General features: G+C 43.4%; 1 protein-coding gene across 1 annotated transcript in view; it reads right to left on the bottom strand.

Moving 5' to 3' along the window:
- UPP2 (uridine phosphorylase 2) overlaps positions 1 to 23,152 on the bottom strand; it is a 42,421-nt gene that overhangs the window by 3,797 nt on the left and 15,472 nt on the right. Inside the window, exons 3-6 of the mRNA XM_054971915.1 lie at positions 21,717 to 21,875; positions 12,927 to 13,041; positions 10,806 to 11,015; positions 2,971 to 3,117 (exon numbers count right to left, since the gene is read on the bottom strand). Coding sequence (XP_054827890.1) covers positions 2,971 to 3,117; positions 10,806 to 11,015; positions 12,927 to 13,041; positions 21,717 to 21,875 — 631 coding nt within the window. The remainder of the gene's footprint in view (positions 1 to 2,970; positions 3,118 to 10,805; positions 11,016 to 12,926; positions 13,042 to 21,716; positions 21,876 to 23,152) is intronic.

Genomic DNA, 23,152 nt, shown 5'->3' with positions numbered 1-23,152 from the left:
TTATTTCTATCTAACTCTTAAGTCCCTGAAGCATTTAGGGTATGGTAACTTTAAAATAAGTTGGCTATTAACTAATTAAATATTATTCTTGCCAATAAAAAATTAATTAGTCCACCAAGGCCTGGTTCACATAGGCTTATTCAAGGCTGTTTCCTCATGGCTTAGTTTTATGACATGGGACTACTGCCTTCAGGTGAGTTCTGAGCTCTAAAATCTTAGCAGATATGTTTATTTTTGAAGGTGATGAGGATTGTTGCACAATGTGGCATATATTTTTTTTAAAAAAAATTATAGTGGCACTTTTTTGTGTCGATTGCAATTTATATTATTTCTGGACCAACAGGTCCTTCATTTCTGCATATGCCTCTCTTAGACCTATATAGCTTGCAATCTCCCAACTGAACACAGCTAGGGTTACCGACCTTCTGGTGGGGCCTAAAGTTCTCCTGGAGTTACAGTGATCTCCAGACTGCGGAGATCCTGGAGGAAATGACAGTTTGGAGGACATCACATACCAGATGAGCTCCTTCCTCTCTCAACACTCTGCCTTCCCAGGCATCATCCCCAGATAGGATTGCTATGTCCCCTTACCCTCCTGGTAGGAGGGGGACCCAGCACTCATCTTTGCACTGGCCTTTGAGTCCTCGTGCACGCCTCGCATCTGTGCAATGATGTCACTTCCAGGAAGTGCAACATCATTGCACAAGTGCAAGGGCATGAACGTGCTTCTTAGTGGGCCAATTTGGGCCCCAAATGGGCCCGATTCAGCCCACTGCAAAGCACAGGAGCACTCTCAGAAGCGACATCATCACACCGCCCCATGAGCACACCCAGGAGGCCCGTTCCTGTGACCTCTTTTTGAACAAGATGGTAAACCTGTACCTGGACTGCAGGTGCAAGCTTACTGAAAGCTCCTGCATACAAAAATTCATTCCACCTCAAAAAAAGCACTACATATAAGGCTTTTAGCTTTCTCCGTAACATACTGGTTTTTTTGTGTGTAGGCTCCAGTTTGCATTTTCTTGCAAGGAACTTTCCATCATGTCAGCCCCATCTGAAGAATGAAGGAGTGCAGCCCAGACACAAGTTAACTAGGCAATTCTAAATCCCGTTTTTCAGGTTGCCCCAGTAGGACCACTTAGAAAAATCCTCTGATTAAGCATCCCAAGAGCATACATGTTTTCCCAGAGAGTTATGAGTTGAGGGGCATCCATGCTTGTGGCTCAATGAAAAATTCTTGAAATTCTATTATTAGAGGGTTGAATATAAGCTCTGTGTTGTGTACCTTTACTTAGCTTTAAAAATTGTCTGGATTAAAACAGTTAATGCCTTTTCAAGAATGTCAGCAGGAGCCCAGTGACCTTTGCAGCCATTGAAAAAAATGAAGCAAAACATGCACAAACACACAACCCAAAGCTGAAATACATTGGCATAAGTTTCTAGAAACTTTCTACAAGGTAGCTTCAAAGGTTTTGGTTTTGCCAACACCATTAACCTTTTCAATCTATTGTACATGCTGATCAATCTCAGATAACCAATTTACAAAACCACTTAATTTTCAGAGAGGAAGTCTGCTCAGGGATAAGAGTTGCTTCAAATTCAGCCTTTGTGTTGTAGCAGTCCCAAGGAACCTAATTCTAGAAAGAGAACAGGATTTGGGAGCTGTTCTGTTTTTGGGCTGCAAGTTTTCATTATTTGAGATCCATTCGTGTGACATGAAAACAACACTCTGCCCTCCAGGCCAAGATACAAGTAATGCCAGAGATCCATGATAACTTCTTTTTTTTTAAAAAGGGCTATTGGCTCTGATCTGGATAGAACCTACAGTGCAGGGAGATTCCTCCCTCCCCACCCCGTACCATTTTCCCAATTTCAGTTAACCCCTGTAGGGAAACATACGGTTATCTACATGGTATGTATTTCAACCATGCTTCCCCTTTGATAAATGAAAACCACGTACTGAGTGATTTGTATTGGTAAAATGGTAGAGGGAAAGGGTTAAATCCCCTGTAAGCTACACTCTTGGCCTAGTTCACACACACCCACACACACACATACACATACTTGCTTTTAACATTTTCTTTAAAAGTGCACATCTAATTCTTTCCACACTGAAGCGGTAAACAGGTGGGAGTGCACATGGCTGCATGCATCTCCTCCAGCGACGTGGAAAATTAGATGTTGGGCAGAAAGCGTCTGCTTCATGCTCCTGTCCAATCCCTCACTTTCAGTAAGCAGAGGAGTATTCCATCACATTGGCTCCACCTTCCTCAAGAAGTGGTGCACACAAATTTACCTTCTTAGTCAGTTATAGATAACGTGTTTTAAGCCTAGCTACTAGTTAAAAGGGTGGCCGCTCATGTTGCAGTTAAGTGCTTTTGAGAAAGTAGACAGTGGCTGGGAATGGATCCTGCAATACACAAACAAAAACTGAATTAGCGCAGTTCTGCTTGAGCGAGATCTTGTGCAACACCTAGCGCTTTTCTCCCTATATATTATAGTGCTCAAGAATTGGTTGCACAAGATCTTGAGGGGATAAAATAAGTTAGTGCAGGGCTTTTTTTCTGGGAAAAGAGGTGGTGGAACTCAGTGGGTTGCCCTCCGAGAAAATGGTCACATGGCTGGTGGCCCTGCGCCCTGTTCTCCAGACAGAGGGGAGTTTAGATTGCCCTCCGCGCCACTGAGCGGCGCGGAGGTCAATCTAAACTCCCCTCTGTCTGGAGAACAGGGCGCAGGGCCACCAGCCATGTGACCATTTTCAAGAGGTTCCGGAACTCCGTTCCCCGGCGTTCCCCCTGAAAAAAAGCCCTGAGTTAGTGCAAGAACCTTTCTTGGTCTTTTTCTGGTGTTTCCACTTGCACAAGAGCTATAGCTCAGGTGGAAGTTGGGCACTGGATCCAAACCAATGAGTTGCCAAGAGTAAGGGCTATAGAGCAATCATACAAGCAAATGTGTCATCTTCCGACTTACCTTTAAGGCCACAAAGCCTGCACATAGCAGCAAATACAGTAGACTCCATTTCTATGTTTCTAACACCGGCATTGTATGCTCTTCTGAGGTAGTCCAACTTTTTTTCATTGGAGAAAGAACATAACGCTCCATCTAAGCGCCCCTGACCTTAGAAAGAAAGAAAATAAAAACACAACTTATTTTATACTTCTGCAGGCTGTGTACTTGAAAATGGCAGCGGCTGTCAGACACTTTTCTTTCCCAAAGCCCAAAGCTAAGTCACAATATTCTGCTTGAATTTAAAACTTTACAACCTTTTAAGTTTTACTAGTACACTTCTTCAAATATTAATTACCTAGTTTGCTGTGTATTTTTTACATGCAGAACATAACAGGAAAACACCACTGAATGAAATACAAACAGGCACATAAAAATTTGGAGTCTTAAAAAAATATTTTATCACTGTGGAGGAGGGTCAATAAATTAAGGATAATTTGCTTATTCACAGAATGCAGAAGTGAGAAGTACAAATAAGAAAGAAAGAAAGAAAGAGAGAAAGAAAGAAAGAAAGAAAGAAAGAAAGAAAGAAAGAAAGAAAGAAAGAAAGAAAGAAAGAAAGAAAGAAAGAAAGAAAGCAGCAATCATGTGCTAGAAGGCCGAGAGGTCTGTTTGAAACCCTTGCAGCAAGTAATTCAGATAAGAAGAGGAATGCTATGAGAGCAGAAAGCACAAAGAGGCATTGCTGGGGATTCAAAACATGCGCTTACTACTGACCTCTGGTAGCATTTACTAGGAGTGACAGAAGCTCAGAACGCATTGCCAACCAATCTGGCCTCATAGGCCCACCAGAATCTGTAGGAAAACGTCCTGGTGGCTTCTGAGGGGTTGCTGTCCCACTTCTGTGTGAAAGCAGGTTTGTTCTGTTAATTCCACACGATGGGCTGGTATTGCATAGGGCTGTATCCAGCACGAGGACCACTGGCTTTCCCTTCTACCCCCCAGCAGACTTTCCTGACCCTGGAAGATCTGGGGTCCTGTGACCCACATGTAGTTAAAATATTGAAATTTAGCCATGGGGCTAAAGGGTGAGGGGGGAAATTGGTCTCTCTTTCCTGCTTGTGGAAGAGGCAGGAAAGAATGAATCCACCCTCTTCTCCTTCCTGTTGCAGCTGCGCAACCCATTTGGCTTTTAGTTCATGTAGGTCTTATGACCCCAGAAATAAACTTTCTGGAGTTGGGAAGGACTGCTGCAAGTCGGAATCTCATTCCCCCAGTGGGGGTGGGGGGTTTCCCGCTTTCACCATCCACCCCCCCTGCCTCCACTTACCTGGCCATTGGGAGAGGAAGGCACGGGAACGGGTCTCCAGGGTGTGCTCCTGGGGCAGCACGACAACATCACTTCCTTGAGTGACATCATCGTGCTGCCCCGAGAGTGCTCCTGCACTTTGCTGGGGGCCGATTTTGGCCCCAAATAGGCCTGTTTTGCCCTCTTTGAGACCAAAATTGGCCCCCTGTGAAGCACATGTGCGTGGGAGGGGGCCACACTGTGAAGTGCACGCATGTCTGTGGAGGGCACAAACAAATTGTGTGCATGAAGACCATCATCGGCCTGGCTATAAGATAAGTGCCAAAACCCTCCCACTGGGAGGCTATGTGGACCTGGTCACCCTAGCTGGAAGGGAATGGCCTGGAAGATCAGTGACTATAAGCACATAAGTAGAGCCCTGCGGGATCAGACCAAGGTCCATTCAGTCCAATATCCTGTTCCTCACAGAGGCCAATCAGTTGCCCTGGAGGACTGACAGAGATGATGTAGGGGCCAAGGCCCTCCCCTAATGTTTAATCCTGGCACTGGGAGGTTTGCTGCCTCTGAATGTGGACTGCCTTCCAGTGATGAATCCAGGATCCATAATCCATATGGATTATGATTATATATTCTTATTGTATATATAAACAATGTATATAACTATTTAACAATAAGAATATATAATAATGTTTAAGCATTATTTCATCTCTTTGTGAGATTAGATCAGATGGGATAATTTATTATATATAACAAATTTTTAGCATTGATTCAGCTCTGTATCAGATTACTCCCGGTTTTCAAATATCTGCAATCCAAAACCCATTGCATTGTTTATTGGATGTCCCAACTGTTGATCATATTGAATTACACTGTAATTTGTCTTGCATCTCAGTGAGAAAGGCAACTATAAATAATATAAACAAATTCCCTGTGGTAGCACATTGTGGAGGGGTAGGCTCTGATGTGGGCAGAACCACTCCTTTCCCTTTATATTTTGGATCCAGTAAATGGATCTGTAGCCAAAAAAATACAAGCAAGACCAGTTGTTTCCATTTAGTGATGGCTCTTCTCTCCCCATTCTCCTTTCTACCTTTTTGGGGGATATGAGAATGATGAGCTTGTGTGCTGTCTTCAGCCAGCTACCTGTTACATTCAGCAGTTCCCTGCATTGGTGATGCTGTCCACCATTTTCATCTTCTTGGAGTCACAAAAATGCTCCCAGTTGTCCCTCCTGTTTCCACCTCCCCGCTTCATGCCTACTCTGAATGGGACAGTAGAAAAGAGCAAGAGTACAGTAGCACCTATAAGACTAACAACATTTGTTGTAGGGTATGAGCTTTTGTGAGTCACAGAAGTGGGCTGTGACCAGGGCTCTTTTTCTGGGAAAAGAGGTAGTGGAATTCAGTGGGTTGCCCTCAGAGAAAATGGTCCCATGGCTGGTGGCCCCGTCCCCTGATCTCCAGACAGAGAGGAGTTGAGATTGCTCTCCGCGCTGAGCAGCACGGAGGGCAATCTAAACTCCCCTCTGTCTGGAGATCAGGGGGCAGGGCCACCAGCCATGGGACCATTTTCAAGATGTTCCGGAACTCCGTTCCACTGCGTTCCAGCTGAAAAAAAGCCCTGGCTGTGACTCATGAAAGCTCATTCCCTACCACAAATTTTGTTAGTCTTATAGGTGCTGCTGGACTCTTGCTCTTTTCTACTGCTACAGACAGCCTAACATGGCTGCCCGTCTTGATCTGAGTGGGATAGAAGTCTGTAGAATGGAGAGAAACAGTGGAAGTGAGCATGATTCCAAACTACACAGTTTCAAAGTCAGCTATGCCAGTGGTATATTTATTATTTTGTTTGTATTGCATTAACTTAGAAGTTTTGAAATCCAGCTGCTGCATTAATTACAGTTTATCTTAAACTGATTTGTTTTATTCAGTTGTTTATTCTAATTTTGCAATCCTCTTTGTGTTTCACGGAGAAAGGTGGACAATAAGTACAGGGAATAAATAAATACATATGCAGCTCCAGGTGGGGCAAATAAAATCCCAGGCACTGTTTCAGCCTGGGAAAACAGGAAGGTAGGAAGAAGGCTGAAGCCCATTCTCCACACATCCCATCGTCCCGATTCAAACTGGGGCCCCACACACTTGGGAAATGATTTCCCAGCTGGAAATTCGCAGCTGATGTGTGTCCAATTCAATCTGGTCAGGGAACCCAAGCACAGCGTACCGAAAATCATAATGTAGTTTGGCCCCTAAGGGAGGTGGAGATCTCTCTTGTTTCTTTAAATTTAATCAATAGCGGCCGTGTGGAGAGGGGGGGGCGGGTTAGGATTGCAATCTTTTTTCTTTGCAGAACAAGAGTGTTTAATAAGGTTTAGAGACCTAGGGAAGACCTTAGAAGCAGCCCATAGACGTTCTGTTCTGGTTCCAGTTCTGGCAAGTGTCTCAGTCAAAGGTGTCCAATTGCTCAGTTTAAAAAACCCTGTCTACTTTTTGAACAACTAAAGGTTACTGGAGGTTTGTACAGAGACTGCTGAGACAAAAGGGATGAAAAGATGGGAAGGAAGTGATTGCCCGAGGTCCTCAGTGACCTCTGCAAGCTCCTCCTCCTCCTGGCTAAATGACAAAGAAGTGGCAAAGTATTGCTTACCAGCTAAACAGTGCTCGAAGCAAAATAAATCACAACAAATGAAGTCTGTGGGGAAGAAAAGGAATCAGAAGGAAAACAGCCCAGGAAAGCAACAGGATTTGATTAACACCATCCAGATCGAGAGTAATAAACAGGCATTACAATAGCAGGGCTGACTCTTGTACAGCTTGCCCCTTGGTATGTACTGGCTAGCAGGTGGTTTAAATTGGATATATTTGTCATTGTGGCTTTACTATTTTCCTTAATGGAGCTGCACATATGTTCCAATTCAGAGTGCCAGGAGGTGCTCAGGGATCTTGCATTAATATATTCCACAATGCCATCTGCCTTGACATTGTTTCTGCAGTGAGGGGAATTCATCACCAGTGGCTGGGGTGGAGAAGAGTGTGATTCATCTGGATAAAAGCACAAAGTTTAATTTCAAGGCTCAAGCAGTGTAAAATATTGAAATAGATGTCAATGCTGCTTCTGCTGGGAGGGTCTGCGGCTTGGTGGTAGAGCCCTTGCTTTACATGCAGGAGATCCTAGACTTGATCCCTGGCCACTCCAGTGCAGAGATCTCAGTGGTGTTAATTTGCACATTATGAAGGACACAGGTGTGAATGGTGGATTCTCTTCAGTTCCCGTGCTTGTGGTGCCCAATTCAGATTGCAACTGTGAAACACAGGCTGATTCCGCACACGTTGGATAATGCACTTCCAATCCTCTTTATAGATCATTTGGAACCGATTTTTTTGTGTGCGGAACAAAAAATCCACCTCAAACGATTGATAAAGTGCATTGAAAGTGCATTATCCAACGTGTGCGGAATCAGCCATAGAGAAGGAGCTTCAGCCTGCCTGCACTGTTTTCCTGAACTGAAATGGTCCCAAGGGCCATTGGGCCTGTTGAGGAAAACCTCTTGTGGCAGGCCTCGCCAATGTGTATACCTCCAACAGACTACATAGTGCGTACTGCCCCCCTCAAGGCAGTTTAAAGTGAGGAAAACGGAGCAGAGGGAAGGCTATTTTTCCATGTGTGCTGCTGTTGCAAACTGAATCAGGCACTATGCACACAGGAATTGAGGAGAACTCATGCCTAATCTGGTTGGGACTCGAAACATAATCTGTATGCTCCATAAATTGTGAATTGACCTTCAAATAAAAGGAGCTGGGAAAGATCTTTCTGTGTCTAAAATTTCAGAGAGCCACTGAGAGTCAGTACAATCCATACTGAGCTATGTACGAGCCATGTAAGGCAGCTGCATATGTTCATATGACTATATAACGAAAGTGTCTAATCTCTTTCATTACTGTCCAAGATGGGTTTGATCAAGACTTTAAGATTCTAATGGCAGAGCTTAGGAAGCCACGCTTGTTTTCTTTGCAACACGTGTTCTGACATGGCAAATGTGCACCTGCCGATGTGCTAACCTGGGCCACCCCCGTCTTTTCATTCCTGCATCTTAACCCTCTGAAATGGCTTTGAGGAAATGTGGCCTTGAGCAAAAACACAGATGGCTGTTCTTTGCAAACAGATCCAAAGGTTTATAAATAGGCTGCAGATTATTAATTCTCCATTTATTCTGTTTCACCCGCTTTGCAAACGGCATTTAATTGCCTCCGAAGAAAAGGTTCCAGGGTAGTGCAGAGGAGCTAATGGTTATTTACATAAATGCCGCACTTCTTGACATTTTTCTTCAGCAAGGTAATTTGGAAGCTATAATCCTGTCATAAGAAGTAACTGGAGTGTAATCCAGCTGTTAATATCACGTTATGATTATTGACAAGGGACTATTTGCTTTAACTATTTAATACGATATGCTTGTTTTTCGCAGACTGTCAATAAATGTTTTGAGAATGAGGGACATAAGGGGCTGCTATTGAGGGGCTCCTAGATTTTCCTGAGTGTTACACAAAAGGAAATGGGAAACTGCCTTAATAATGTTTTCTATTCATACAGGGTGCTACAAAACTGGATGAATGTAACAGATATCTGAGGTTATAAATTATATTCTGTTCTATTGTTTGGAAAACAGGTTTTCTTCCATACCTGCACTCTTATTTTCCTAAAATATACACCACTTCAGATAAATTTTTGGTTTTTATTCAAGAAAAGCATCTAAGCTGCATCCATACATTTTTTGTATCAATGATTTGCAATAGGATTTTCTGGAAAATCCAGTTTTGAACAAATACTAAAGCACAGTATCCAGCGATGTGTGGATAGAGCCCTACATGCAAACTGATTTAGATATAGCCTAGTACAAGCGACAGCCCCATACTTGGGGAAGGAAGAAGGCATAAGCATGCTGGCCCTGTTCTCCGTCTCCATGTGATCACCTTGAGATCTGCAAGGATGATCACACAGAGCAAGTGGTCCCCATGATCAGTGATGTTCAGAATGCAGCGTTGCTGATCAGGAGGGGGAGGCTGGTATGTGTGGCTGCTTCCTCCATTTAGAGTTGCCAGATGGGGTCCAGAATAATACTGGACCTGGAGAGAGGGAGAGGGAGGGTGGTGAACTAACTTTTATTTTGACAAATGCACGTGTGTTCCCAGCCAACGTGATGTCAAGACTGAACATGATGTCATAAGGACAACCCACTTCTAGAAACCCTGGTTGCTGGCTGCTCCTGGGAAGTGCTGAACAGCTGCAGGAGGCCACCCAGGCTGCTAGCCACTTCCCCGGACTGGCAGCAGTGCTGCGCGGCCACAAGAAGCTGGGCAACTGGGCTAGGCGACAGGGCAACAGGGGAGGATGATGAGCCAATTATGTGGAAGTGGGTGGAGAGGGTGGCAGCAAGCTCACACCTGTTCTTCTTCCTCACATATTCAGTAAATGCATGGGACTGTTGTCTGTACTGGGCTACTATGCCCTAGTGAGGTGCCTCTAGCATCATAACGATCTCTTCCTTTTGTTCATGCCCACTAGAAGTGAACATTTTTTGCCATTTTATGTTAATTTAGTTTTTAGAGTTTTTTTAAGAAATGTTTTTGCTTCATTTATCGTGTTGTTCGTTTTTATTGCACTTAGGAGGAATACGCTTTCCCTTCATACTCTCCCCCTTGTCTGCCTACAGCACGATTCACATGGAAAGATAAGTAGGCCAGGCTGCCAGAAAAAAAGAGACCAGGCAGACAAAATTCCAGAGTGCTGTGGAACTGGGAAATCTTTGCCTAGGGAGCCATTGTGGTACTGGTGACTCTGTGGATAGGTTGGGGGTGGGGGCTAGAAGGAGGAGGGAGCTTCCAGAACAAGGCAATAAATAGCATTTGTTCTTTCATTTCTCTCCCTCTTCATTTCCGTTCCTCAAGCAAACAAAAAAAAATGAGGGGAGGTTTCATTTTTTTAAAAGAAATGCACACTGTTCAAGTGTTCTTATAAGTGTACTTCCATGGGGTGAAATTGAGATCCAGTCTTGGCATATACAGCTTCTGGGAGATAAATTTCTCATGCTTGTATTAGATTTCCCACACTTTGTGGCATATTTGAAGAGAATGAAAAACCACAGAAAAACTACTTAATCATAATGTTTCCCTCTATAAAATTTGTTTTATAAACATCCTTGGGGAGGGGGAGAGACAGAAAGCTAGGCCTCTTAAATTTAATCAAAGAATGTTTCTTCAATAGCTAAAAACTGAAGACAGATAATTACAGTAAATGCTATAAAGGGATATGAGTAAGAAAAGTACCGTCCTTTTATCTGAATAAGCATTGCATTTATTTCTTGTTGGCTGTCCTTGTGATGAATACTCTTGTGTGCAGAAGCCTTCAAATTTATCTAAAATAAATAAGGCTAAAAGTGACCGTGAGTCTCGAGGTGTGCCAGACAGGGCATACCATAATACTATAATGTTTTCAGACTTCATTCTGGTGTTTGGGAGTTTAAAAAAATGTTTATGTTATCAGCCCTTCTACTCACCCTCATAAAAATCGTAGGTGCACATTGTATGGCCGACCAGTGTTGGGAAATCCTTAATCTCTTTGCTACATTCTAGTAGTTCCTCGGCCAGGTCTTTATCAAGTTCAGTGCTTCGTACGACCACTCGGTCCAGTATCACCTGTTCAAACCGAGGCTTGAAAAACGAATCCACTGCTGTGTCTGTTATTACTACTGACCCAGGTTCGATCCCTGAAAACACAAAATGTAAATGGATGACATTGAGTATTCAGAGAACACAAATAGATTGTAGCCTTCTTGATCTGAGTGTTATCTAGCTTAACAACACATTTTGAACAGTCGGTTAGGTTTACACAGTGGCTGAACTGCCTGCCGTAAAACTGTTCATAGAGGTTTGGGGTGTATTCTTACGAAGAAGTTTATATACTCGCACACCCTTTCCTACCACTGAATAATGTGAATTAGAGCCTATTCATGGTGTCACAAAAAGCACCTAAGCACACATGCCTTGGTTCTCATATACAGTATTGAACAGCACCTGATGCATCTTACTGCATTTTCAGCAGGTTGTTTATTGCAGTGTGCAGCAATTTTGTTACACTGTAAATCAGAGAGATATACACTACTTTTAAAGGAGTAGCCAGCTGCTGTTTTTCACCTAAAGGACCCAGGAGGAGGTAGGTTAAAGAAACCAGGAGGAATAAGGTAAGCATGTTGTTCTCAGTTGCACCCATCTATATTTTGCTCTAGAGCGTCCTAGAGATTTTTATAGATACATAGTTCCTCGTTATTCACAGAAGTGGCTTAGAGTGTGCTTGTTGTTCACAACACACAAGACCAAGCTTCAACCACAGGGAGACAATGAAGTACAAGCTTTATAAGCCAAAGGACCCAGATTCATTTCCTGGAATTTCCAGATAAGGGCTGAATCCACATTACCTCCGCGCATCCCGATGTTGCACTAAATGTTCGCTAAACACCCGGAAGTATAGCGTCTTTCAAACGTGATTTCTGAATCACGCTAGAAAGACGCTATACTTCCGGGTGTTTAGTGAACATTTAGTGCAACACCGGGACGCGCGGAGGTAATGTGGATATGTCTCCAGACCTTGGAGAGCTGTTGCCAGCCCATAGAGATTACTGAACTACATAGTACAGGGCTGCTTCAAAATTCTGTTTGTCTGACTGGGTATAAAGCAGCTAAGCATGCTGATTTAGATTTATGGTGGTTCTTGTTCAAGACTGGTTCCTTTTAAGAATGGTAATCTAGTTTTTCTTGTAAGGGTTTTTCATGTGCATAACAGAACAATGAGCAAGTCCTAATACTCCTAGGCCCATATATTGACAGTGATGTATCGGTTTCTTAATTGACTTTGTAATTGGTGATCACATTCAAACAGAAGATTCAGGAGATGGAAGAGCTGTCCATCTGTATGTATATCTGGACTGAATTGCTCAGTCAGCTTCATTCCCTACCCAAAAAAAAATCACACCAAACTGAGATTTTCTTTGGGTGTTGATTGACTGTCTTTTTGCCTTTGGTGGTTGCTGCTAAATGGAAACTTTATAAGAAACTATTATTTCTTATAAAGATCAGGATTTGGATCTATCCAATACTGCATTTCTGAGGCTAGAAGTAGTTGTGCCTGTAGAGCCAGACTTTCTTGTCTTCTTGTTGTCTCAAATACTCAGGAGAATTGTGTTCCCGGGTGGTCTCTCAAGGGGCAATGGGGGGGGGCGGATATGGGGATGCAGCAGGAATGAGGGTAAGGAAGTCATGCTCCACAAGTGAGAATAGTTTCATCTGTGGAAATGCTGCATTGAATCCAACCCCAGGAGTGTAAATTTTGATCATTTTACCAGACAGTGATATTTCTTTGTATCAGTTACATCTATGTATTGGGATTTTGGAAAGGGGGCATCTAATCCAAACAACTTTAATCTGAACAGAAAATCAAGTTTTCAGACTGGTGCAGCATTAGGAAAATACATCAGTCTGATCCTTCATATATTCTTTAACAATTTGATGTTTGTTGGTTTGAATTTTTTTTTTAAAAAAGATCTCATAGAAGCATGACCTTTTCCTGAGACATATTTCATTTGCATCATCTCTGCCTGGTAGCAGCAAAACTCTTTGCTCACCTAATCCCCCTGAAGTACCGATGCGTATAATGGTAACATCACAGCATTTTGCATGGTGTAGCAATTTGATTAGCTCATGCAGCATAATAGAAATGGAGGGAATACCCATCCCATGCTGTTAAGGAAAAAAGAAACAAGGGTAACTCTGTGCCCTCTCAGCAAAAACAGATGATAATGTATTTAATAAAAATAATACAAGCAAATAAAAGGTATTAGTTACAATAAAAATCCATAGGTTGGATCCAGCCAGGTTTTTCACTCAATCTCTCCCAATTTCCCTTCCATACTACAGCCCCCAGTATGTTTTTGTAAATACAGATACTGTGATTCTCAGCATAATGTTTTTGGACAGTCAAAGAGGTCACCTCCTTCCTTTTCCCCAACAGAAAAGATGGTTGGGTCCAACACCATGCTAGTGGATATATAGGACATAATCCAGTTGTATTTAACTTGGCTCTCTGGTCCTGAAATCAATGTGATTTTGCATGTGTAAAACATTCAAATACTTAGTCATACACCTTCGGTTCACTTGGCATTTAGAGAGATGAGAATAATACCCATTCAGGGTTACCTTTCCTGGGGTACAAGAAATTCAGGAAACAAGAGCCATAACCCAACTGAAATTAAACACTTTTAAAATCCTATTTCAATAGTGGCCACTTGCATACCATGCTTAATGTTTACATTGGTATAACGGGACTGAAAAGTGCTTAAGTTTTGGTTGGCTTGTGTCCTCAGTGTTTTGAATTTCAAAGAGACTCTTGCTCTGCACTTCAACTTCCCTTGCATCTGAAATGACCTTGAAATCTGCTGAACGTGTCCCATTTCCATTTTAACAGCTCAATTAGAGTTTTTCGAACCATAAACTGGAGTGCCTGTTTCCTCATGACAAGTGCTCAGATTTGGATCTGCACCCTTATCAAGCCAATTCAATCCAAAAGTTGGCTCGAAAGTATTTATTTTCTCATGTTTTTGGCTCTTCTCATCACAGTAGCAGCATATAGCAGCTCTTTAGTGAAAATGTTGCTGGGATAAAATAGAGAAAGATAGAACTGTGTTCACTGCCCCAAACTCCTTGGAGGGGGCAGCGGGATAAAAATGGAGTGGCCCATGAAGGACTTGCATAAGGTGGTCATCCAGTGGGACAGAGCACCAAAGGTTAGCTCTGTTTTAAGAATAGTACCTCGCATTTATATAACATAGTAAAGAGTTCAAACCGTTTTGCAGATATTACCTTGCTCATCTTTCAGCCTCCCTTCAAGGCAGGTCAGTATACCCACATGGGGGCAGGGGGACTGAAGCTGAGTGATAATGTCTCACCTAAAGTTGCTAGCTGAGCCTGAGATGAGATTTAAACCATAAGCACACACTTCGTAGTCCCATGCCTTGCATCTATGGTCAGCAGAGTGCATCCTTATGCATCCTTATGATCACCTTCCTCCCCTACCCTTATGCAACTCTGTATAGTGCCATCGTAAGTAGAGTTACATTCTTCTAAGTGCATTGAAGTTAATGGTCTTAGAAGGGTGTAACTGCTTATGACCCAGTTGGTCCTTCAGCCATGCTTTCTAAAGATTATTGCAACCTATCAGGCACATAAAATTGCTTTACATGTTTATCAGTCTTGTTTCAGGTTCAGCCACATGTACACAAGGACACTTGAAAGTATCTTATACTGAATCAGACCATTCAGCCACCAATGATAGTATTGTCTACTCAGACTGGTAGCAACTCTCCAGGGTCTCAGACAGAGGCCTTTCACATCACCTACTATCTGGTCCTTTTCACTGGAGATGCTGAGGATTGAACACGTGGCCTTCTGTGTGCCAAACAGGTGCCCTACCACCGAGTCATGGCCCCTTCCTAGTCTACACAGAATAGTTCTAAGGGCCAATCTGGACAAGACAGTAGGAGATCCATTGATGGACCAGCACCTTAAAAAAGATATCATAGCACTGGAAAAAGTACAGAGAAGGGCAACTAAAATGATTAAAGGGTTGGAACACTTTCCCTATGAGGAAAGATTGAGGCGCTTGGGGCTCTTTAGCCTGGAGAAAAGACGACTGAGGGGAGACATGATAGAGGTTTACAAGATAATGCACGGGTTAGAGAAGGTAGAGAAAGATGTGTTTTTCTCCCTTTCTCACAATACAAGAACTCGTGGGCACTCTATGAAATTATTGAGCAGTCGGGTTAGAACAGATAGAAGAAAATACTACTTTACACAAAGGGTGATAAACACATGGAATTCGTTGCCACAGGAGGTGGTGGCAGCTACAAGCATTGCCAGCTTCAAGAGGGGACTGGACAAATATATGGAGCAGAGGTCCATCAGTGGCTATTAGCCACAGGAGATAGATGGTATTCTCTTTGTGGGGAGGTGGTGCTCTGTTGTCTTGGTGCTGGAAGGAAGGCAGTGGGAGGGCTTCTGGTGTCCTGGCCTCACTGACAGTCCTTTAGATGGCACTGGATTTCTAGCCACTGTGTGTGACAGAATGTTGGACTGGATGGGCCACTGGCCTGATCCAACATGGCTTTGCTTATGTTCTTATGTTCTTATGTTCTTATTTTATACAGGTAAATTGCAGCTGCAGGTGGATGGGGGCAGGTATTCAGATCAGGACAATCAAGTACAAAAAGATAAGAAACCTGCATAGTTTTCGCAGATTGAAACTGACCAACATCGTGTGCTGTTCGTGGCCCTGGAAAAAGGGAGATAGGATATATATATATATTAATTAAATGTTATAAATATATTAAATAAATAATATTAGGCATCTACTCTTTCCTTTTCAGGGCTGTGTCAGCATGTGGGAGAACAGATCTGAAGGATTGTCCCCCGCCCCTCCATGCTACTGCCCTCGTCCAAATTGCTTTCCCAGCCCACAGCTGCAATGTACTTTTTTTTTTTTAAAGGCTGGACAAATCCACTTATGGCTTTACTGATATCTCATTCAGTTTTGTAGGACCGCCTCTCGCCATATGTTCCCTGGAGGGCTCTATGTTCAACCGATCAACATCTTCTGGGAGTTCTTGGCCCCAAGGACATTTGCCTAGCCTCAACTAGGGCCAGGGCCTTTTCGGCCCTGGCACCAGCCTAGTGGAACTCTCTCTCCGTCGATACCAGGGCCATGCAGAACTTATTACAGTTCCATCAGTCCTGTAAGATGAAGCTGTTCTGCCAGGCCTATGGTAGTGGTTAAAGTCTAGGCGGGCTACCTGGTTGGCGTCTCTGCAGTGGCCTTGGTCGGTTGTTATCTGAAACATCTATGACCTGCCTGCCCTGGTTGCTGAAGTAGTGTATAGTCTTAACATCTTTGCCGCTGTTGGATATGTTTTTATGGTTTTGAACTGAGTTGTATACTTTGTATTTATACTGTATACTGTATTTATTGTTGTTGTAGTTTAACTATATTGTTGTCCGCCCTGAGCCCGTTTGTGGGGAGGACAGGTTAGAAATGTAATAAATTAAATAACTAATTAATTTTGCCCTCTGTCACTTGCTCTTCACACGTCTGAGTACACAGTTTTGGTCCAGGATTCCCGCCCCCCCCCCCCAATTGTGCCCTGTGTGACATGAAAGTTCTCCTCAATACACAAGGATGCAGTGCTCATTTTGGACCACAACTGCAGCATGTAGTATGGGTGTAGAATGGGTTTCAGCCTCCTTATTGTGCCATTTGTCTGTAATGGTCATGGGAGGGCACTATATGGCCCTCTGGAGAAATCTATACATGTTATATGTATGCTCATGAATGTTCCCAAATAGCACCCTCTACTAGGGTTCCAAGATGCCCACCCAGTGGCTGGCAAACTCCTGAGAATTTCCCCCCTCGTCCGCCGATTGCCCAGTGATCAGCAGGAGGGGGCAAGCTCTTGGAGGTTGCCCACCACTGGCAGGCACCTCAGGAACACTCGCTGCATGCACACTCCCAACTGGCACAGCAACGTCACTTCCGGAAATGAAGTCATTGTGCCAGCTCCGGAGTGCACACTTTGTGCACACACAAAGATCAACACGCAGCTGGCATGAGTTAAGTGCCAGGTCCCCAACCCTACCAGCAGGAGGACAGAGAGACCTGGCAACCCTACCCTCTACCCTAGATCTGGAAAATGGGGGGGGAGGTGCTAAAGCCTCTTCTCCACACAAGCTTCAGTTGTCATCCAAATTGGGCTCTGTGAGCCTGAGAATGAAGGAGAACTTTCAAATCACCTGTTACACTGGACACAGGATAAGAACCCTGGATCCAAGCTGGGTCCTCTGTGCAAGATCATAGTATTTCCCACAATTGAACATAAATTACTGCAGCATAGGAATAGATTCTAATTCTTGAACTTATAGACTGCTGACCCAAACACAAATGTGTGCTTCCGCTTCTATAAGGTAACCCAAGGGCCTTTCTAAGTCAATATGTAGGATTACCAAGAAGTGTGACATGATTCAAAGGGAACAGGAGAGGAGTATAAATCATTGTCTTTGAGTCTGATCTTGCTTCTGCTCTGTGCCGTAATAAAACACCCCCTTTGACTTGTGGGAAAACAAAATTTTGTGCTTCTGGCCTATTAATCTCGAGTCTCCCTTGTCTAGGAGAGAGGCAGGTAGGGGATTTCCTAGGCCGCCCGTTCATCTGTTAGATTCCATGTATCTGATGAGCAGGGAAATAATTTATAGAAACGGCATGAACAAGCCATGGCAATTTTTCACTCGACATATTAAAGTTTAAAACATGTAGCATTTTAAAATGCTTGGTCCATGGTCTGGCAATAAGTGCTTGAAAAGTGTCTGAAGGGGAAAGAAGGGGAAATTGCTGGTAAATTAGTTATAAAATGAATGTACTAGTTTAGAAATCATTCATTTGCTAGGATTCAGGAGAAATAGGTCACTTGGACCTTTTTCTGAACAAGTCTAGGCTTATATTCTGGCCTATTTTATGGGGACATTAAAATGCTTAACTGTATGTAAAATAATGGGAATTTGAGATGATGTTAACTGATACACAGTGAAGATGTAAATGTTTGATATTTCTGGAACTTATTAAAACAAAAGCTTACAACCGATATCTGGTTGGATTTTTTTACCACAAATTGGCATGGGGATTTTATCTCAGTCAAGGAACCTGTATGTCCCAGTGCCACACATTAGGGAATATGCAGGTCCCGTACCCATGAAATCAAATATGAGTTGTGGGGTCTCCTCAATCCCTGCACATGTGGTGGCTGATTAAGATCAGGAGGACCACAGTGCACGTGGTCAACAGGCCTTCAGCCTTCCCCGTTATGCTGTTTTCCCGACCAGAAACAATCCCAGGAGGGTACTGTTCCCAGGAACATTTTATTTATTAGTTTATTGGCTAAAAGATTAAAGACAAGCATAATAAATACACATCTTACAAACCTGTAAAACCAATTAAAAAATCATTCAGACAATTAAAACCCAATTAAAATGCATGAACAATACAATAAAAACCACAAACGTAAAAAAGCTATTAAAAACCGGACAGGAAAGCGGAATCATTGAGAGACACTGGACAAATAAAAAAAGCCTTCACCCACTGGTGGAAGATGGCAGCAGAAGGGGACAGGTGAGTCCCTCTGGGGAGAGGGTGCCAGAGTTTGGGTGCCAATACTGAGAAGGCCCTCTCCCAGGATGCCATTTGCCTAATTTCAGAAGGCAAGGTGCACCTGAAGCAGGACCTCGGAAGATGGCCCTAATGGTTGGGTAGGTTTGTAAAGAAGTTGGCCGTCCCTCAGCTGTGCTGGTGCCAAGCCATAGAGGGCTTAAATGGTTAACACCAGCACCCTGAACTGTACCTGGAAACAGATTGGGAGCCAGAGTAGATAGGCCAAGACTGGCAGGATATAATCTCTCTGATCCATGTCAGTCAATATCCTGCCTGCTTGGGAATTCCCTAGGAATGCATTATGCATTATGACTGAAAGGGGGGCTTCTCCCTCCTGCCCAGTTTTTGGTTCCTTCAGTAAGCGCCCCCCCCCACACACACACACAATGAAAAGGCTTAATCCTTCACCAGCCATTTGGGGAGCTGGGGAGCCTTTGCGCAGGTGCAAAATTCTAGCAAATGGCTGAGCAGGAAGCGCATGGGAGAGGCTTGGACACAGCTTGACTTAACCAAAGAAAGATTTTTATTGTACTATCGTAGAATATAAAAAACAGAGAGCACAGGATGAGCGGTACACTTGATTTAGCAGATAATAAAAAGAAAGAAAAAGAAAAAAAAAAGGCTAATATCTAACTATCCTCTGAGAGTTACCAAAAATACCCGGTCATCCCCTGCAGGGATGGGTGAACATCCTTTGGAAAGGTAGGGATAGAGGAAAGTCAGGTCTAGTGCCCTCTTCTTCCTCCATCCCCAATGAACCACACGCACAAAAGGCAGCAGCCCTTTTTAAACCCTCTCCCCAGACAGGGGAATGCCTCCTCCCTCCAGGGAGTTTAAACCAGTTCTCCATGACTAGGCTAGAACATCATATGTTTAGCCCTCACAGGATGTCAGTTATAACCACTATCTCAAGGAGAGGTGCCCTGCCACTATTTATAGCACCTTCCTTCTAAGAGGAGATCCTCTTTCCCAGGTCTTGTTTAGAAAAGGTGAATTACAGGCCAGTTTGATACTGGAAGGCCTTCTCAATAATCCTTAGCATGGCGTGGATTTCCCCAAGAGGCCCAATAGTGCCCCCCCCGGCCTTGTTTCATGCTGGGGAAAGGTGAAGAGGGGTGCAGGCTGAAGCCCCATCTCTGTACGGACTACAATCCTGACCTGGAACCACTCAAGCAGGAATTGAGATGAACCCACAACTCTCGCATGATTGTTTTATGTCTGATACAGGGTGGGGGACTCTGTAAAGTGTGAAGAACATAGCTCAGGTCAGGTAAGCAGCCACAGCACCTGTCTGCTGGAAGACGGGAAGGCGTGTGAGAGGACTAAATCCATGGCCTTGCTTCTTCCTTCTGCACAGGTGATCAGAAAATATGCAATAATCCCAACTGCTGGTTCGGATGAAGATGCAACAACTGTCTGGGCATACCTTTCCTCATTCACTTGGAACCTGAATGCAGAAACCTTCTTCTGTGCACGCTTGGCCCCATGATTGAATAAGGATGCCAGTGTATAGATCATGCCTATTTTAGCAGCATAAATATATAAGTTCCTTTTATCAAACCCAGGTTGATGTCAGTCCTTTTCCTATTTTTACCCACTATCTGTTATTGGGCATGAGTAAATACATAGGGAATCCTTAGACAGCTGAATCCTTATATATATTCTACGAAAACATCATCCAAGCAAAACTCTTTCATTAGCGATATATCAAGATCATTCCCAGTCTAAAAGCCAAACAGAATCTCATTTCAACCTTATATGATGTTGCATGAAATGGGCTTAGAGAAATGCTTAATGTTATACTATGCAGCGAAGATTTTTATTAAAGAATCTCTATGCTAAACGTAAAGAACAGGCTGATCTCAGTGATATAAATGATGCAATAAAAGTCTTCCCTACATGGGGATAGGCCATAATTTCAGGGTCAACATTTGCTTTGCATGCAGAAGGTTCAGTCCCTGGCATCTTCAGTTAAAAGGGCCAGGTAGTATGTGACGTAAAACAATCTCCACCTGAGATCCTGGGAAGCCACTGCCAGTCAAAGTTGACAATACTGATTTTGATAGACTGATGATCTGATGCAGTAGAAGGTAGCTTCATGTGCTCACATGTTTCCTTCAGTTGTTCTTAACGTGTTCATATTTTGCTTGATTTCAGGGACAATGAAAACTTCTTCACAGTGCAGGGAAAGATACAGTAGTTCCAGATGTTACATCTTCAAATGTTTCACCATAATAATAATTGGAAGTCCCAATGTGTCAGTTAAATTTTGTGAGGCTCCATAGCTTGTTAGGCACATTTATCCCCAAACATTAGTCTGCCTGCTAAAGGAAACCAACTGATCACCTCTGCTTCCAACAGATGGGTATTTGCTTCCATCTCCAGGATCATCCATGTATTGGCTTTTAAGGGGGCTGGATGTGCCTCTGGTACATATCCAGCCCTACAGTTCACATGTGCCTGCCTTGAAATACCTCCCTCACTGCCGCTGCCTCCACCCACTAGCCCTTACTGTGGTGGGGGAGAGTGCCCTCAAGTCATAGCTATGGCGACCCCTGGTGGGGTTTTCATGGCAAGAGAGTAACAGAGGTGTTTTGCCATTGCCTGCCTCTGCGACCCTCATCTTCATTGGAGATCTCCCATCCAATTACTAACCAAGGCCGACCCTGCTTACTTCTGAGATCTAACAAGATTAGGCTGACCTGGGCTATCCAGGTCAGGTCAGCCCTTATTGTAGACAGCGTTGAATCAGGGGGACTGAATGGGCCATGCAAAACAAAGGACCATGCATTTCTCAAGGAACCTGTTTTGCTCAATACAATGACCACGACAAACTTATGGGATGTGTGCTCTGGTTGATAGCATCAGTAGCCACAGTGAAAAGTGTAGAGACTGAAAAAAGCCTCTACCTTGCTCCCAGAGGTGATGCTTGTCAAGCATTCATGGAGAAGCTTAATAAAGATGCTTCATGAAAAGCCATTCCTCGTGCCATATTAATGGCTTTGCAGTTTTCTAAGAAGTCCCTTGATTGTCAAAACTTTCAGTCAAGTTCCTCTCACACATGCTAGAGTGACATTAAATTAAGGATATGAACAATGGACTAAACTCATTAGTTACTGCTTTGCAGCTAATAGACATTTTTTGGGGGTGCTTACACTTACGTACTTACACTTATGGAGAGCACAGGCCCAACTTTGTACATACAGTACCGATCCGTCCCAGCACAAATATCTTCCATGTCTTTCTCATCTCCTTTGAGTCCAAGTTCTTTATGCATGAACTGAGCAAAAGCTTTCATTCTGTTAGCGCTCCCACCCACGCAGACAAACTGGAAATAAATTATAAGATTATCAGCCGTGGCAACGATGGAAGACTGGGTTTGTGATAAGATGTCGAACTGCTTTCATACAATTTTATATCCAGAGGGAAAGAGTCTGGAAGGCAGAGTAAATTGACTGCCTGACCCATTTCTGCAAGGTTGCAGTTAACACTATGGAAATTCATTTTGATCGTGGTATCACAAGAAATCTACGGAATTTAAAATATGCCAGCATATTATTTTACGAGAACAACTTGTTCAATCTCCTGATGAAGCCAAAACCAAATGCCAAGGGAATGGTATGGCTGTCACTGAAAAATCGCAGCTTGTCTCTCCTTCTCTTCCTCCCTAGTAACACCGATAAGAACAACATATACGATCTGATACAATCACACTCCAAGGGCTCTACAAGCCAATGAATTGCAACAGGGAGGGGTCATCATGGCTCAGTGGAAGAGCCTCTGCGTTGAATGCATAAGGCCCCAGGTTCAATCCCCAGCATCTCCAGTTAAAAGGCTCCAGTAGGAAGGGATGTGAAATCCCCCTCCCTAGGACCCTGGAGAACTGCTGCCTAAGTAGACAATACTGACCTTGATAGGCCAATGGTCTGATTCAGTGTAAGACAACTTCATATGTTCATGTGAATTAGAATGGGGTTGGGAAATGAGGGATGTCACCATGCTATGGAATAAGCAGCAGGAGGAGGAGATATAATGCGGCGCTCATGATCCCAGATGGTCTGGTTCAGCCCATAGTATGGAACTCTGGGTTAGATCCAGCAACGTGTGAATGGAAATGCAAACACACGTAGCACAGCTCTGCTTGTCTAATTTAGTTATTTAGAGAATTTATATGCTACCTCTCTAGAGACCTACTTGAAACATCTTTCAAGTAAAAACAATACCATAAAAACAACAAACTATCAAGCCATTAAAAAACAGGATTATAAATACAGCAAAAACAACCACTGAGCTCCCTAACAAAATATCCATAAAGCAGCTCATACCGGAAGGAGATCATAAAAAGATTTAAAACCCCTAGATAAAAACCTGGGTAAAAAGAAATGTTTTGGTGTGGTGTCTAAAGGACGGTACGGGTAGGTTCTAGGCGAGCCTCCAGGAGGAGGCAATTCCAAATGTGAGGTACTACCACTAAAAAGGCCCTGTCTCTAGTTGCCACCCACCTCATCTCTAAGGGTGGTGGTGCGGGATACACAGCTAGATATACTACCATCTTGTAAATCCTGAAAATTACTTCTTACAGTGTCCCAAGTGGAAATGCAATTG

Source organism: Eublepharis macularius, chromosome 2 (assembly GCF_028583425.1).
Source record: "Eublepharis macularius isolate TG4126 chromosome 2, MPM_Emac_v1.0, whole genome shotgun sequence".
In the NCBI taxonomy this organism is placed as follows: Eukaryota; Metazoa; Chordata; class Lepidosauria; order Squamata; family Eublepharidae; genus Eublepharis; species Eublepharis macularius.
This window is presented reverse-complemented; position numbering and strand designations above follow the sequence as displayed.